The 18,245-nt window shown below is 46.7% G+C and overlaps 1 protein-coding gene across 1 annotated transcript in view; it reads left to right on the top strand.

The window, feature by feature from the left end:
- The window catches only part of LOC139051390 (histone acetyltransferase KAT5-like), a 107,151-nt gene that overhangs the window by 36,177 nt on the left and 52,729 nt on the right, over nt 1-18,245 (top strand). Inside the window, exons 9-10 of the mRNA XM_070528410.1 lie at nt 13,209-13,262; nt 16,669-16,755. Of these exons, the coding sequence (XP_070384511.1) occupies nt 13,209-13,262; nt 16,669-16,755 (141 nt within the window). The remainder of the gene's footprint in view (nt 1-13,208; nt 13,263-16,668; nt 16,756-18,245) is intronic.

Consider the following 18,245-nt stretch of genomic DNA (forward strand, 5'->3'; position numbering starts at 1 on the left):
GTCTTTTCTCCTGACTTCGCATCTCATCTGCACTGTCTCGAGCAGGTCTTGCAGTGCTTAACTAACGCAGGCCTCCAACTCAATATGAAGAAATGTCGCTTTAGAGCCAAGCAACTAACGGTACTCGGACTGATGCTTCTAAACTTCGCACTGTCACCGATTCCCCGAAACCAACGACCGTGAAGGAACTTCGAAGCTTCATCGGGCTCTGCGCATACTTTCGTCGTTTTATCAGGAATTTTGCTTCTCTCGTTGCTCCTCTAACCCAACTCCTGCAAGGCGACACCTGGTCCGCAGCTTGTGACGACACGTTTACAACATTGTGCCGTCTGCTTACATCGCTGCCCTTACTGCGCCATTTCGGCCCCACGGCTCCCACAGAAGTTCACATGGACGCCAGTGGCATAGGACTTGGTGCTGTACTCTCTCAGCGCAAAAGTGGATACGGCAAATACGTAGTAGCCTATGCTAGCAGGACACTAACCAAGGCTGAATCTAATTACTCCGTAACTGAAAAGGAGTGCTTAGCTATCATTTGGGTACTTCGAAAATTTTGACCATTCCTGCACAGCTGTCCGTTCGATGTCATTACCAACCATCACGCCCAATGTTGGCTGTCGACATTGAAAGACCCATCAGGCCGCCTTGCCCGCTAGGCCCTCCGGTTACAAGACTCCGACATACATGTTGTCTGTTGGTCTGGCCACAAACACACCGACACAAACGCTCTCTCTCGCTCCTCCACGTCAAGTGACACAACTTGCCTTTCTGCCATCGACTCGGTCTTTTTGTCACCAGCCCTCATAGATATGGCTGCGGAACAGCGTAAAGATCCGTGGATCGTGGCTTTTTTTGGATTGATGGAAGCCCATCTATGGCCGGTACAGAGTCCGTGCTGCACGGTATTTTCGTAGCCTAGTTCGCATTGATGTGAGTGGCTGCACGAAGGTCAATTCGCTCGCTGCTGCTGCCACGTTTCCTTGTTGCAGCGTTTCGACAGCGAGTTTCTGCAGTCATTGAGTGAGACATGTTCATGTTGGCTTGTGCACACATGAAACCACACTCGTTAATTTAGTTAGTATTCCTATATTCGCAGGTTTATACAGCCAATAAAACTATCTTTACATCGCATAGCTGTCCACTAATTTGCTACTGCAATCGATGCATTACCTTTCAGGTGAAACTGCGACTTTTTCTCTTTTGTAACCACTTGTGCTTGCATGCGCCCCTCTTCCCTTATGTATTCTATGTGATAAATAAATAATGTTCAGAAGCATTCAAAGAAATATGTGAATGAGAAAAAAAACAGTCCTCGTCAGATCTGGGCTTCTCCCTCGTACGTCTTTCCCAGCCAGCTTCTTTGCACTCAAGTTTCTTCTAGATGTGCCAATTGACTATATTGTTACGGAAGGATGACAGGAGAGAGAGAGGTAGAGGATCGCGAGACGCTGGCTGCTGTGTGTTGTTGCTGGTCAGCCATCTTGACCACATTGGCTTTGCTTGTATATACACTGTAAATATATTGTCTATACTCCCAACATCCCCGTAACATATTGGTGGGAGGTGCGGGGTACCATGGCTGGAAATGGAGCTCCGCAGTGGACGTTCCATCACCGTCCTCATCATGAATGACGGTGAGCACTCGGGATCAATGTCGTTGCTGCATCCAACGTCACCATCACCCGCTAAGATGCTGTCCCCTTCTGTTGTGGTTGTGCAACCCAAGGATCCCGGAACTTTCTGTGGGACTGATGGCGCCGCTGTTGAAGAGTGGGTGGCTATGTACGAACGTGTGAGTGGAACCAACAGATGGGACCCTACGCTCATGCTAGCTAACCTGTTGTTCTACCTGAGAGGCACGGCAAAGGTGTGGTTCGAAAACCATGAAGAGGAGCTGACCAGCTGGGACCAATGCAAAGAGAAGTTAACAGAGTTGTTTGGCAAACCAGCCGGCCGTAAGATTGCCGCAAAGCAGGAACTGGCCTGTCGTGCCCAATTCCCCACGGAGTCCTATGTTTCGTATATCCAGGGCATGCTGGCGCATTGTCGTAAAGCCGATCACGACATGACTGAAGCTGAAAAGGTAGGGCATCTGCTCAAGGGAATAGCTGACGACGCCTTTAATCTGCTCATGTACAAAAGCTGCACTACAGTTGATGCTATCATCAAAGAGTGCCGATATTCGAGCAGACCAAAAGCTGACGCGTCTTGTAACCATACACCAGACTTCCCAATACTGCCACAACGTCACCCGCCGTGGTTGCTCAGTGGCTATGGTGTTAGGCTGCTGAGCACAAGGTGGCGGGATCGAATCCCGGCCATGGCGGCCGCATTTCGATGGGGGTGAAATGCGAAAACACCCGTGTGCTTAGATTTAGGTGCACGTTAAAGAACCCCAGGTGGTCGAAATTTCCGGAGCCCCCCACTACGGCGTGCCTCATAATCAGAAAGTGGTTTTGGCACGTAAAACCCCATAATTTAATTTAATTTTTTAACTGCCACAACGTCGACGTGTGAAGTTCAGCCCGCACAGCAGCATGCGTCGCCATCAGAGGACGTAGTGCGAATCGTTCGACGTGAACTGGATGCGATGGCGCCTGCAGCTTTCTGTTCACGTAGCCCTGATGCTACCCCTATTTCAGTTCCCCTCACGCAAGCCATCATTAGACAGGAACTTGAAAACTTTTGCCTACTTTCTGTCTTTGCTGTCGCCAACCCCAGAGCTAACAAACGCCCTTCTACTATTTTCGCTACTCCCCGACACTTCTCTCCGCGTTATCGTAACCCAACTGAGTGGAGAACCGCGGACGACCAGCCGATATGTTTCACCTGTCACTGCATTGGTCATGTCACCAGATACTGTCGCAGCTCGTGGCCCTCAACACCTCGCACGCCGACCAACCTGAGCCGTTTTAATGGAAATGCCCGCAATGTTTTGCCCACCGCCTAGTCTAACAGCGCCGACAACTCTGCTAGGAACACATGGTACAGTCGCTCACCATTGCCACGTGGACACCAGTCTCGCTCGCCGCAAACACGTCTCCCATTTTCCCGTTCGCCGCAGCCACGTCACCTTTTGTCCCTTGTGGCTTTTGGCCGCACCCTTTCGGGAAGCTAAGAAATGCAGCCCTCGGAGGTGGTGCTGCATTGCCCACTACTGCAGCAAATCCTCTGTCTGTGTCCACAAAGAGAAGTGTAATTGACAATAAAATAGACGGCTTACCCGTCCTAGCACTCGTTGACACTGGAGCCCACGTATCTTTGATGAGTGCTAGCCTGTGTAGACGTTTAAAGAAGGTCCTCACCCTAGCAGCTGCCTGAGTGCTTCGTGTGGCCGACGGCGGCATGCTGGTTGTACTTGGAATCTGTACTGCGCGCATACCTAAGTATCGCCACCCACCCTACTTCTGTTCTCTTTGCTGTGATTGACAGCTGCTCTCACGGCATTATCCTTGGATTGGACTTTTTATCCCATCATTCCGCTCTTATCGACTGTGCAACTGGCGTTCTTCAGTTGGAACTGCCTAAAGTCGCCGATGCTCCGAGCACCGCTCCACCGCACTTGTGTTCGCTTCAAGATGTGTGTCTGTCACCTGAGGCAGTCACTTTGACCGCACAGCCACACATTCCCGATGGTGAATATGTCCTTCACCCCATCATCGACATGCTTTTGAACTGGAACGTTGCTCTTCCGCATACGCTGGTGACTATTGCCAATAACAACTTCATTCTTACGCTTCTGAATTTCAGCCTGTGCCCTCAAGTGCTTCTAGCCGGCATGCTCTTGGCCAGTGTTTCTAATACTTCCGAATTTGGCATTGAAAGTCTGAATGCCGAGAGTGGTTTCTTAGCACCAATTGCAGCTCACAGCTCTGTTTCCCTAACGGATGACTTAGCGAAGATGATTGCACCTGTCCTCACCTCTGCACAGGCCACGGACATACGTCTCCTCCTCGAATCGTACCTTGACATCTTTGATTTCAGCGACAAGCCTTTAGGACAATAATCTGTTGTTCACCACCGTATCAACACTGGAAACGTGAATCCTATTCGTTGGCGTCCCTATCGTGTATCGCATGCTGAACGTTGAGCCATCCAATCAGAAGTGGACAAAATGCTCCGCGAAGGAGTCATCAAACCATCAGCCAGCCCTTGGGCTTCGCCTGTTGTCCTTGTGAAAAAAAAAAAAAAAGATGGTACCCGGTGTTTTTGCGTCGATTATCGCCATTTAAACTAGATCACCCGAAAAAACGTCTGCCCACTACCACACATCGATGACGCCTTGGACTGCTTGCACGGAGCTAAATACTTCTTGTCCATCGATCTTCGATCCGGCTACTGGCAGATTTCAGTTGATGAAATGGACTGCGAGAAGACGGCCTTCATCACGCCGGATGGCTAATATCAGTTCAAAGTCATGCCCTTTGGCCTATGCAATGCTCCTGCGACATTTGAACGTATGATGGACTCTCTTCTGCAAGGCTACAAATGGACCACCTGTCTCTGTTACCCTGACGACGTTATCGTTTTTTCTCCCACATTCGCCAGCCACGTACCTTACCCGACTCACTGCTATTCTTGCGGTCTTCTGAAAAGCCGGCCTCCAACTGAACTCCACGAAGTGTCAATTTGGGCGCCGTCAGATTACTGTGTTGGGACACCTCGTTGACGCATCCGGTGTCCAACCAGATCCGGAAAACATTCGCACCGTATGCAGTTTCCCTGCGCCACATTCTGCTTCTGACTTGCGCTGCTTCGTCGGCCTGTCTTCTTACTTTCACCGTTTCGTCAAAAACTTCATCAACGTTGCTCGGCCTTTGACAGATCTTCTAAAGAAGAATACGCCGTTCTCATGGGGCCCTGAGCAAGCTCACGCGTTCGTCGCTCTCATCGGGTTTCTGACCACCCCTCCCATACTTGCCCACTTTGATCTATCTGCACCGCCTGAAGTCCACGCTGATGCAAGCGGCGACGGCATCGACGCTGTTCTTGCATAACAGCAGAATGGTACCGAGTGCGTGATAGCTTACACCAGCCGCCAGCTGTCACCTGCTGAGAGAAATTACTCCATCACCAAGCGGGAGTGCTTGGCTTTAGTTTGGGCTGTCACCAAATTTCGGCCATATTTGTACGGCCGCACGTTTTTGGTCGTTACTTCGGCTGTCTTCCCTCCGGGACCCCACAGGACGGCTTGGTCGCTGGGCTTTGCGGCTCCAGGAATTTTCATTTGTTGTCAACTATAAGTCTGGACGCCTGCACAAGGACGCTGACTGCCTCTCGCGTTACCCCTTGGATCCTCCCGATCCTGTTGCGCATGATCCAGTGACCTGCATGATGGCTTTGACTGGCATGACCGACATGCGCGCGTAACAGCAACGCAACGCATCCTTACAGTCCATCATCGCCGGAGGGCTATCTGGCAGCACCGACGGCACACGCCGCATGTTCGTGCTGCATCACGGCATCCTCTACCACAATATCAACCCTGACGGCCCTGAGTTGCTCCTTGTCCTTCCTCATCATCTGCGATCCGTCGTTCTCGAACAACTTCACGATGCACCAACGGCAGGACACCTTGGAATTTTGTGTACATACGAACGCGTACGACGCCGGTTCTTGTGGCCGGGTCTCTGCTGCTCTGTGTGTCGTTATGTCGCAACTTGCGAATTGTGCCAGCACTGGAAGAAACCTCCCCTGCCACTTGTCGGCCGACTCCATCCCATTGAAGTTCCCTCTGAACAATTCTTTCGCGTTGGCCTTGACCTGCTTGGCCCTTTTCCAACGATGACTAAAGGGAATAAGTGGATGGCTGCTGCTACTGATTACGTGACACGCTACGTGATAAAAAAAGGCGTTGCCGACTAGTTGCGCAACTGACGTCGCCGTCATTCACGAAGTCATTCTCCAGCACGGTGCACCTCGACAGTTACTTACATACCGTGGCCGCTCGTTCTTGTCTCGAGTTGTGGACAACCTCCTCCGCTCTTGTGCCACTGAGCACAAGCTGTCCACCGCCTACCACACACAAACGAATGTTCTTACGAAATGTCTCAACTGAACACTCAGAGATGCTGTCGATGTACGTTTCCAATGATCACCGCGACTGGGACGCCACGCTGGCCTATGTGACGTTCACGTATAACTCGTCTCGACATGACACCGCAGGATATTCACCCTTTTATCTTTTGTATGCTCGCGACCCCACTTTGCCCTTTGACACCATCCTACCTTCTGTGCCCCCACGTTGCCACTGAGTACACTCGTGAAGTCATCAATCGCGCTCGCATGGTGCGTCAAGTCGCCCGATCTCGCTTATTAGCCTCGCAGCGTCTGCAAAAAGAGTGTTACGACCAGTGCCATCGCGATGTTCAGTTTGCCCCAGGTGCTTGGGTGTTGCTTTGGTCACCATGTCGTCGGGTCGGCCTCTCCCAGAAGCTCCTCTCTCACTACACAGGGCCTTATGAAGTCCTACGTCAAGTTAATGACGTCAATTACAAGATTGCGCCGTTACAGTTTCATCCATCCTCAAGTCCGCCGCCTGTTGACGTGCACGTTTCGCAGCTGAAGCCATACTTCACTCGCAGTTCTTTGCCTACCATGCGCCGAGACGGCGCATCACCACCCGGGGGTCCTGTTACAGAAGGATGACAGAAGAGAGAGAGGAAGAAGATCGTGAGATGCTGGCTGCTGCGTGTTGTTGCTTGTCAGCCATCTTGACCATATTGACTTTGATTGTATATATACTGTAAATATATTCAGTCGATACTCCCAACATCCCCGGGACAATATTGTTATGAGCTAGTTGTTCAGCAGATATAGAAGAAGACGCTGAAGTGTAGTGCGGACAAGACGAGGACGAACTAGGGTCTATTGTCTGGCATCTTTGTTGTTGCTGCCCCACTTTTAGTCTCCTTGTACATAGTGTAAATAAATCCCCTTTTCTGTAGATCTCCCTGCAACATCTTGGTGGCGTTGCGGGGTACATCACGAGCCCATCACGGAACTACGCAGTGGACATCTTGCGGGCCATTCGACCATGCCTACTGAGAGTCCCGCTGCTTTGGCTTCAGCTCCCACAACACCAATTGTTTGGACCCAACTTCAACACCCTAGCTCCTTCTGACACCATGGACGTCGAAAACTGCATAATCAGATCTGAACAAGCCAGCAAGAACAACCAGACTACAATGCTGGCTAACATAATTTATTACCTCAAGGGAACAGCCTGTGTTTGGTTCCTAACACACGAGGAGAAATTGACCAGTTGAGATACCTGCAAGTAAAAACTGCAGGGACTCTTTCGGAAGCCAGTTGAGTACCAGCGAGCCGCCAAGAAGGAACTTTCATGCCGGTCCCAAACATCTACTGAACCGCATGTTGTGTACATTCAAGATGTATTTGCACTCTGTTGGCGGGTTGACGACAAGATGCCCAAAGCTGACAGTCAGCCACATTCTTTTCTTAAAGGCATTGCCAAAAACGCCTTTAATTTACTTGTGTACAAGAACTGCTCGACTGTCAATGACATTAGAAGAGAGTGTAAACGCTTTGAAGAAGCAAAGAGCTGTCGTGTCTCGCAACAATTAGTTCGGCTCCCTAATATCGCCGCTACCTCATCATGTGAAGACGTCCAGCTGCCTGGTGCTGAAAACTTGCTGCGTCTAGTCAGGCACGAGATTGAGGCTGTGTCTCCATCGGTTGCTCAAGCTCGTTCTTGCCACGAGTTCCACCCGGAAGCATCTTACATTCAACCAGACGTATATGAAGAGTTGGCAAACGCAGGCATCTGTCCCTGTAAGTAGCCCTACGGTCAGCAATTTCTTTCGACGTCCCTGCCCACAATCAACTTATCTCGGAAACCGCGACCCAAATTGGTGGTGCACACATGACAGCGGGCCGATATGCTTTAACTGCAATGGGACAGGTCATATTTGCTGCCATTGTTACTATGGTTGGCTTTCGTCTCCTTGTCCCACGTACACTTGCCCCCCGGAAGAGAGCCGGTCCTCACCTTTTTATGCCGGCAATGACCCGCCGCACTATAATGTTGCTGCTCCGACTCCATGCTGCGACCGCCCCTCGCCGTCCCCATAGAACCGGTGTTCTCGCTCACCAATTGCACGTCGCTCGCCGTTGCCATGCCCTCGCCATCCCACTTCAGAAAACTGACCAGAGCAGCTCCCAGAGGTGATGCTGCATTGGCCGACCGACTCGGAAATCCTCTGTTGACCCTGGCCACCTGACAAGACCTTTAGGACATAGAAGTGGACAGCGCACCTCTTTCGGCACTCATAGACACAGGGACGCAATTATCAGTTATGAGCGCTCGCCTTTTTCGTCATGCCTGCAAGGTTCTGATGCCTGCGGCGTCACCTGTCATTCGTGTCACCTACAGTGGTACATCTTGCGTCATTGGCATGTGTACTGCGCATGTGAGCTCCACTAGCCACCAGACGTTGGTCTGTTTGTTGTTCTGGACCAGTGTCCACATGAAGTCATCCTCGCACATGACTGAGTACCCATCTGCCTGCCCTTGTTGACTGCTCTTCTGGCCTTCTGCAGTAGGAACTTCCTTCTAAACCCGATCTCACCAGCAAGTCACCAATTCGCTTGTGTCGCGGAGTTTGTTCGCCTTCAACCAGCTACTGTGACGTATGTCACACTGACCCTAGATCCCATGGTTTGTGATGGCGACTACGTGACCTCTTCTTCCCTAGGCGCTCTTTTGACAAGGTGTGTAGCTCTCCCTCACTCCGCTGTGGCTGCTAATGCGAACCGGCATGTATTCCTATTCTGAACTTTGGACGCACACGACAATTGCTTCCCGAGGGTATCATGCTGGGCAGCATAATGCCTTTAAATGTACACGACCCTCTGGCCTACACTATCGATGCCCCGTAGTCTTCTTGAAGCCCTGACACTAGCACTTCATTTGACACCCATTTTGACGCAATGATTGCCCCAAACCTTTCGGCTGCTCAGTCTGACAACCTTCATCGCTTGCTAGTTGCTTACAGCAACGTTTTCGATTTTGCTTTGCCCCATCTGAGCCAGATAATGGTTGTGACTCATCTCACTGACACCGTGAATGCCAATGCCATCCATAGGCATCCTTACCGCATGTCTGTGACTGAATGCCAAGTAATCCAAACGGAAGTCAAGAAAATGCTTACCAAGGACATTATCAAACCATCTACGAGTCCTTGGGCATCCCCTGTGGTGCTTGTCAGAAAAGAAAGAACACCTGGTCATTCTGTGTCGACTATTGGCTTCTAAACAAGATTACTAAAGACGTGTACCCTTTGCCGCGAATTGACGGCGCCCTTGACTCTCTGCGCGGCGCACAGCACTTTTCTTCTACAGACTTTTGATCCAGCTACTGGCAAATCGCCATTGATGAAAAAGACATGGAGGAGACCGCCTTTATGCACCCAATGGGCTCCACCAGTTCAAGGTTATGCCATTTGGCTTGTGAATGCTCCAGAAACATTGGAACAAATGATGGATTACCTTCTTCGCAGTTACAAGTGGTCTACTCACCTGTGCTATCTCGATCGCAGCTTCAAGTGGTCTACCTTGCCTGTGCTATCTCGATGACGTCATTTTCTCGCCTACATTCTCCAGTCATCTACATAGACTCTGGGCTATTCTGTGCATCCTTCACAATGCTGGTCTTTAAGTTAACTCTGCCAAATGCCACTTTAGGCACTGAGAGATCACTGTACTTGGCTGTCTTGTCGATGCTACAGGTATACAGCCTGACCCTACCCAAGTTAGCGCGGTTACAGACTTTCCGACACCTCATTCTACTCAGGACGTGCATTCCTTTTTTGGTCTTTGTTCTTATTTTCTGCATTTTGTGAAAGATTTTGCAGAAATAGCACAACCCCTAACCAGCCCTCTTAATAAAGACGTGACTTTTTCCTGGAGTCCTGAACAAGTGTCTGCCTTCTCACAGCTGATTGGACTTAGACTAGTGTTTGCTCACTTCAATGACTTTGCAGCTACGGAAATCCATACCGATGCCAGTGGCCATAGTATTGGCACAGTTCTAGCCCAATGCCAGCATGGTCAGGAGTGCGACACTATTCGATCACAGAGAGAGAGTGTCTCGCTCTTGTCTCGGCCATCGGCAGATTTCGCCCTTACCTCTGTGGCTGACCCTTCACCGTCATTACTGGCCACCATGCTCTCTGCTGGCTGTCTGCTCTCAAGATCCAACTGGTCGCCTTGGTCATTGCACACTGCGACTTCGAGAATATTCATGTACCGTCGTTTACAAATCTGGCTGCTTGCACCAGGATGCCTACTGCCTCTCCAGGTACCCCATAGATCCACCGGACACTGCCCTGAGCGACTCCAGCCCTTTTGTCTTTTCATTTCTCAACTCTTCAACATCGCTGCTGAACAATGCCTTGACACGTCTCTATGCAAGATCATCGAAAATTTGTACTCCCACACTCCTGATCCTTCTCTCCATCTTTTTGTACTCCAAAATTACACGGTACATTATTGCAGTTTACTCCACAACGGTCCTGACCTGTTGCTTGTCATCCCGACTCACTACCGTTTACTGTCCTGGCGCAGCTGCACGACGCACCAAAGGTGAGCCATCTGGGTGTGTCACACACATACGACCGTGCACGCCGCCCTTCTTATTGGCCTGGGATGTCCCACTCAGTGCACTGTTACATGGGCTCGTACGACCTTTGCCAGCGCAGGAAAAGGTTGACACTGCCACCTGCAGGCCATGTTTAGCCTCTAGACATTCCGTATGAGCCATTTCACCATGTCGGCCTCAATTTACTTCGTCCATTTCCCTTATCTGCCTCTGGAAACATGTAGGTCACCGTTGCCTCAGATTATGCGATGTGGTTTGCCATTATGCATGCACTCCCCACTAGCTGTGCCACCGACATTGCATACTTCTTGCTGCATAACATCATGCTCCAGCACGGGGCCCCTCGGCAGCTGCTAACTGAACAGGGCAGACAGTTCCTGTCGAGAGTGTTTGATGGCATTCTAAAATCCTGCGCGACACAACATAAATTGACTGCAGCCTGCCATCCACAGACAAATGACTTGACAGAATGCCTGAACAACACACTTACCGACATGTTGGCCACGTATGTGTTGGACCGCCACCAGGACTGGAATGCAGCATTATCCTTTGTGACATTTGCGTACAACACTTCCAAGCATGAGGCTGCTGGTTAGTCGCCTTTTTTTCTTTTATATGGTCACAATCATACATTACCCATGGACACCCTGGTGCGTTCTTCTGGGTGCTCACCCACTGAATATGCTCGAGATCCTATAGCCCATGCTGACCAAGCACGTCAAGTTGCTTGCACTCGATTTTCTGAGTCCTAAATCCACCAGCAGTCTTACTACAACAGCTACCATAGGACCACCTACTTTGTCCCTGGATCGCTCGTCCTCCTGTAGTCCCCAGCATGACGTGTCAGAGTACACGAAAAACTGCTTTTCCAGTACACCAGTCCATATTGCGTGTGCCGCCAAGTGGCTGATGTCACTTATGAAATTGCTCCACTGCTGCCTTCATCATCTGCTCATCCCTGCATGAACATTGTACACGTTGTCCGTCTCAAGACCTATCGTGCCTCGGACATCCCTTAATACCTTGTGCGCTTGTTCTTTCATGTAGCTTTGATCACCTGCACAGAGTCGGTGATTTCGCTGCCGGAGGGGTAGTGCTATGAGCCTGTGGTCCTGCGGATATAGAAGATGCTGAATTGTAGAGCCGACAAGAGGAGGACAAAGTGAGGTCTATCATTCAGCATCTATGTTGTTGCTGCCCCACTTTTAGTCTCCTTGTACGTAGTGTAAATAAATCCCCTTTTCTGTAGATCTCCCCGTAACGATATCTTTTGCTTCTATGTGCCAGTGCATTACTTGCCTACTCTTTCCAGTATTGTTGCTGACATCATCAGCAGCAGCAGCAACCATCATCACTGTCTTGTGCCACCTGATTCCATCCTATGGCTGTGCGTTTCCTCATTGCATCACACCACCTAATTTTCTGGTGTTTTCAATTGTGCTTCTATTTCTCAGCACCCATTCTATATCTCTAATGGACCACTGGTTATTTGCCCTACACATTACATAACCTGCCCACCTCTTTTTTTTTTTTTTTTTAATGCCAACTAGAATATCGCCTACCCCTGTTTGTTCTCTAATCCACACTGCTCTCTTTTAAGGTTACACCTAACCTTTTTAATTTGAAAGCTTGTTGCATGGTTCTTCAATTCTTCTCTAGCTTTCTTGTTGAGCTCAAGTGTCTGCCCAAATGTTAGTACCAGTAAAACACATTGACCGTGCACTTACCGGGCATATTCGAGAGATTTCCATCTAGGATCACTATAGCCCACATATGCTCCTGATTCATCCTATATGGAAAAGGCACTGCTGCGTTTAAATGGGGTATAACAATGTGCAGTATGGAATACATCCTCTGCACAATATTTGAGCACAACTGAGTCGGCTATTAAACTGGAAGAACTACTTACAAAAGGCTGCCCTTATTTACACAGTGTGTGTGTGTGTGTGTTTAATTCAAGGAAAAGTTCTGTAGGTCCGGTGCATAGGTAGTTGAAGAAATGAAAGCATACACTTACGAAAGTTGCATTTTTAATGTTTTACCGTTTCGGCCGTGGCACGGCCTTTGTCAGAATAAACACAGATACAAGTGCACATTCGTTTTTATGGGCATGCACATGTAGGCGTAATGAGCAGTACAATGCATGTGTACACTTGCAAATAATAAAAGAAAAAAGTGCACAAGTAAGTATAACTTTTGATCATGATCGCACCATGATCGAGAAGTACGAGAATCCTTTCTCATTCATAAATTTAACACTGTGTCATCTGGTATCAACGAGAGGGTAGGAAAAATGTCGTACCTTTCTGCCATATTGTGATGTGTATGTTCTTGTACAGAATTGACAAAGCATGCCAAATCAATTTGTTCCTAGTTTTGCCATGTCACAGTTGATATCATTCTGTAACTTCATGTACAATCATTGTGATACCATGATGATATTTCATACATATCATTTATCGTGCTGAAGTTGCACTTACTGCTGCACTTTTTCTATATATATATATATATATATATATATATATATATATATATATATATATATATATACTGTTGCTGCTCTGTCTGAATTTTTTTGAATGTGCAGGTGAAGTCATCGCCACTCGAGTCGCCAGCGAGCGTGATGATTTCACCCAAGAAGGTAAGGATAGTCTTCGGCTCTTAAATATTTCTTTCTTGTGCCAGTATCTCATCTTCTCATTGTCACTTTTTTGTGTGTCATTGTAGTTATGCGTCGCTGTATGGTGGTACTTGGCTGTTCATAAGGAAAATGGCCAGAAGTGGTTGGCAGTCGGGCAGCATTGCTGAAGGCCAAGTCTCAGTAGGGCCTGGCTGTCATTTCTCACCCAGGATACCTGCCGGCCCAAATGAAAGTGCCAGCTGTATGTTGAAATTGAATTTGCATAAACTTGGAGTGCAATGCCAGTCACGTGGCTTTTGAAGCCTTGTGCAAGTATTCCTGTGTGTAATATTTCAGACAGAATGACAGATGAGAACAAATTTCTTCAGCAGGCAACAATGCAGCCAAGATGCTGTTATCACTAAAGAAAAAGTTAACACTTGCCTCCCCTATTGTATTTAAGAATTCTTTTCTGTCTTCAAATGGTCCAAGAATGAACATGTTTCCAGCACTGGCATAATGGAATGCCTGCTGTGCTTCCCTATTGTGGCACCGCTGCATAAATATTTGTCATTGTATGCCAGCCTTGTATTCTTTCCTTGCGATCTCCTGCCGTTTGGTCTATAGGAGAACATGTGCTGGCTGTAAGAAATATAATCAGACGTCTTGCCTCTCTCAAGTTAACCAGAAGAAAATCGAGGAGCAAGACAAGACCCATTATTGTATAGAACTTCAGCAAGGACGTTTGTAGTAGATGCGTAAATAATAAAAATTTTAAAGGATCCCTCACCAGGTTTTGGCATAGCAAACGGACAAGTGCGGTGTATAAATCATGTTGCAACGATCATGTCTCGGAGCCACTCCACAGCGTGAAAACCAGTTCAGATTTAAAAAGAAAGCTTGTGCACCCTACCTTTGAAACCATTCAGTGCAGAATGTTCAATACCACCAGTGAAAGAGCGCTACACTGCGAAAAATGAAAAGGAAAAAGAAAAATAAGAGGCTCTGCTCATGAATTCGATGCTACGTAGTCACTCAGTTCCGTTTTAGGAGTAGGCAAGGAAGGAAGGAATGTCTCTTACGGATGCTAGTCGAGGCAAAGGAAGAGAGCGTTAATGCTTACAATCAACTCAACTCCTGGCAGCATATCAATGCTACATTTCAATTCCTCGTATATCCTCTAATCTTGAACAGTTTGAAAAATGTTTGCTGTAAGATTCTCGCTGGACAGCACCTTACACATTCCAGTGTACCAGGGGTGGAGCCAGTGAGTGGCGGGCATACCAGGCACACGTTCCTCCCCACTCCTTTTAATTTTCGGTGTACCAAGATTCCACCTGGCCAGCCCCCACTCCCCCTACGCGTGCTTAGCATATCATCTTGCCAGAAAGGCCATGTGCGTGCGCTGCCAAAAGCCCCCCTCCCAAGAAAAAGTTCCTGGCTATTCCTTCAGTGTATAACTACGATTTGCAATGGGACCTGGTGAAGAGTCCTTTAATGTACTAGTGTATAATGCATTGCATTGCTTATTCTTTAAGTAGGATTGTTTCATGGTCACCATCCTAAATATTGTCTTTCAACCTAAGAAGTTATGGAAGGATGGGGGGTGGAGGACTTGACTTGCACAGGATAAAGAGTAGAGCATTCTATGCATAAATTTTCCTTCCTTTATTGGCTCTGTCAGTCCTAAATGTTCTGTGAAGTTGTGCCTCAAGCTTTCCTCCAAAAGCTAGCTTGCTGCCTTGCTTTGCTCAATACTACTGTCCACTCCCTTCTTACATAGGCTTTCCTAATGTTAATGAGCCTAAAAAAATGAAAGAAGTATCTAATACATGCTTTGTTTTACTTCCAGTATCTAAAATTATGCTAGTACCAGGGCCCTGGTTTGAAACTACATGCATTCTTTTCTTTACATTGTGTTAATGCAGTCAGGTTGTGTTGTTAAATGACTGCCGTAGATTGGTGCTAACTTTTCCTCATTCTCAGCCTGTTCACAGCATTTCAACCAAGGCTTGCTATGGAAGAATGTTAGGGCTTTATCTACTGTATCGTAGACACCACATGGAAATCTTGTCAGCATGTCATATAGTAAAAGAATGCATGCCATACATGTTCTGTTTTTCTGCGAGGTCGTGTGTGTGTTGAGGAATGAGGCTATTTATATGTGTTTCAACAACACTTCAGCTCATATTGAGACGCTAGCAAAACATGTTATCTGGCACATACTTTGTGCTAGCTGGTTTTTCTTTACAGGCTGATTTAGATGGGTAGGCACTATGGCCGAGAGCCGTTTTTGGCATCTGAGCAGTTTACCACTAATAGGGCTGCTTGAACTGTTGGAATGCCTTAAAGGAAATTTGTTCTGAACCATTAGAATATGGTCTTGGAAAGTAAAGACAGGTCAAGCTTTGAGGTTGCTTATAGCTTTAAAAAAACTGCAATTGTATTGGCTCCAATGTTTAAGGATAGGGGCTGTTCTGGCACTCTATACCTTGTACAAAATGAATTGAAAACATTCTAGGAGCTGCAGAGCAGTTGGGTTGTAGTGCATTTAAATGTCTTCATTGGAGAAAAACCTATGAAGTTACCTGCTGAGAATACTAGAGGCAAATCTGATGCTCCGTTGTTCAACCACACTAGGAATTATGATACTACAGGGATATTTCTACAGTTTAATGTGAGTGCATTAATAAATCGCATAGCAGTTTCTTTCGATGCTCTTTGAAGTTCAGTTTTGTTGTGTGCTGCCTTTGCAACATTGCTGAATGAGGCTAGTGGACGACATAAAACAAATTTCAAATGACAAGTATATTCAAGAAGGTCGCTTGAGTCTAGAAGCACAAAGTTCAGGCAAATCTGGGAGCAGTCCGTCATTCCTCTACTGGCCTATCTCCCATAGTGGTAGTATATAACATAAACTGATTCCAGGTTTTTTTTACTCTTTAATTTAATTTAATTTTGTATACTGCTCTAACACAATTCTCAGAAAAAATGGTAAGTTGATAATGACCATGGTTGAAATACATAAAGTGAGTCCGCCATCCTAGCTTCTTATATTTTTCTTGTTGTCTCCCGCTGCGGTAGCTCAGTGACTAATGCCATTTTGTTTGCTGCTAAGCATGTGGTTTGGGGTTAAATCCTGCCCGCAGCTGCTGAATTACAGTGGTGATCGTGCGCAAAAACAGTGAGCACTAGTGTACGTGCCATGATTTGACTGCACGTTGTAGAAAACTATGCCGTTCCTCATAACGCACTGAGCAGTCTCTGGTAGGTAAACGGCACATTTTTTGTTGTTGTATTGTTGCTTGACATTCTTTAATTATGTGACGCTTTGCCCTTCATCCTCACAACCATGACTAACTTGATATTGCTGCTGTTCTCTACAGTTTTCCTTTTTCTTTGTCTTTTTTTTCTTATATCTTTAAAGGCCCTTCCTTCAACCAGTAGGGAATCTTCAACTAAGAGATCTCCTGGCAGGCCACCCACTTTCGGGGCACTAAAAGATGCTCAGGAGGTATGACAGTAGCAGTTTGAGTGATTATTAGTTGCCTTTTTTTCTTTGCCATTTCTCGGCTTTCTTTTATGGTGGCATGAGATATTAGAAAATTTGATAAAATGGTGAGCACCAATGGACTATGTTATCTAGCTTTTAAAACAGAATAAATTTGAAAATAAAATTTTAGACATGCTTCACTGGGGATTTTTTAAATATTTATCATATCACTTAGGTGAGATGGTATTTTCAAGTACACCACCTACGTTGTACATTCATGTTGACATGAAATAACATGTACATTTTCATAAGTCTGTTATAGCGACTTGAATGTGGGAAAATGTTTGGTGTAAGAATCTTGAAGCACAGAACAAAAGAGCACCCTCTGTCCTTCTTTGTGTGTGTGTATATATATATTACTTCGCAGTTTTTCTAGCCTGTTCAAAGATTTCTTTTAATGTGTAATGGTTGATGATGCACTATATACAGGAGGCCTAAATAGACCCTGTTGAAAGCTTTGATGTGCAACCATATGCAAGTAAGCACAGCGTCCAATGTGTATATTACACCACCAAAAATGATATCATAATAACCATGCAACAATAAACTAAATCTATGCAATTTTTAAGTTACAGACAGTAATGTAACATGCTGCATAGGAAAAGGCCCAGTCTCTACGTGAATGTCAGCAGCAAACATTCGCATGATGTTGTCAAACACTAAGCAATGCATTTAACCGCATATTTTTTTAATGAGTTCTTTGAAAAAGAATGTTCCTAAAACAACTTTTTTTGTGCTCAGTAAAGTTTATATACAAAAGAATGTCCAGAAATGCATTTAAAACAATCTTCTGTTTGAAGACCACTGAAAAAAAAGTAAGTTTCGCCCACAAGGCAAAACATCGATTGCAATAGCAAATTAGTGCACAGCTACACAAAGTAAGGATAGTATTTTTATCGGCTGTATAAACTTGGAATCATTCGCTTACTAACTGAATTAACCAGCATATGGTGTCAGCACGCACGAGCAAACATGAACATATTACACTCGATGAGCATGGACACTCGCTGTCAAAATGCTGGTGTGAGAAAGCGCAGCAGCAGCAGCAGCGAGCGAAGTGACCTTTGCGCAGTCTACCGGGGCATGTTAAAGACCCCCTGGGGGTCAAAATTAATCCATAGTCCCTCACTAAGGTGTGCCTCATAATCAAATTGTGGTTTTGGCATGTAAAAGCCCAGAATTTAATTCAATTGAAACCTGTACTGGTGTATCATTGCTCGGAGCTTATTTTTGAGCCAGCAGTGCATGCGATTAGGACATTACTTAGTAATAACTGTAACCAAACATCTGTCACTCTTGAAATTTAAGAAAGTTCTTTAAAGTCTAGCACAGATTTTTGTGCCACTTTCATAGAAGAGTATGCAAATGATGGGAACACACTTGTCATGCTATGCAAAAATAATATATTTCCTCCTCACCTGGCAGCGGCGCTGTTGGTCTGTCTAAGCATG

This window comes from Dermacentor albipictus, unplaced genomic scaffold, assembly GCF_038994185.2.
Source record: "Dermacentor albipictus isolate Rhodes 1998 colony unplaced genomic scaffold, USDA_Dalb.pri_finalv2 scaffold_11, whole genome shotgun sequence".
Taxonomy (NCBI): domain Eukaryota; kingdom Metazoa; phylum Arthropoda; class Arachnida; order Ixodida; family Ixodidae; genus Dermacentor; species Dermacentor albipictus.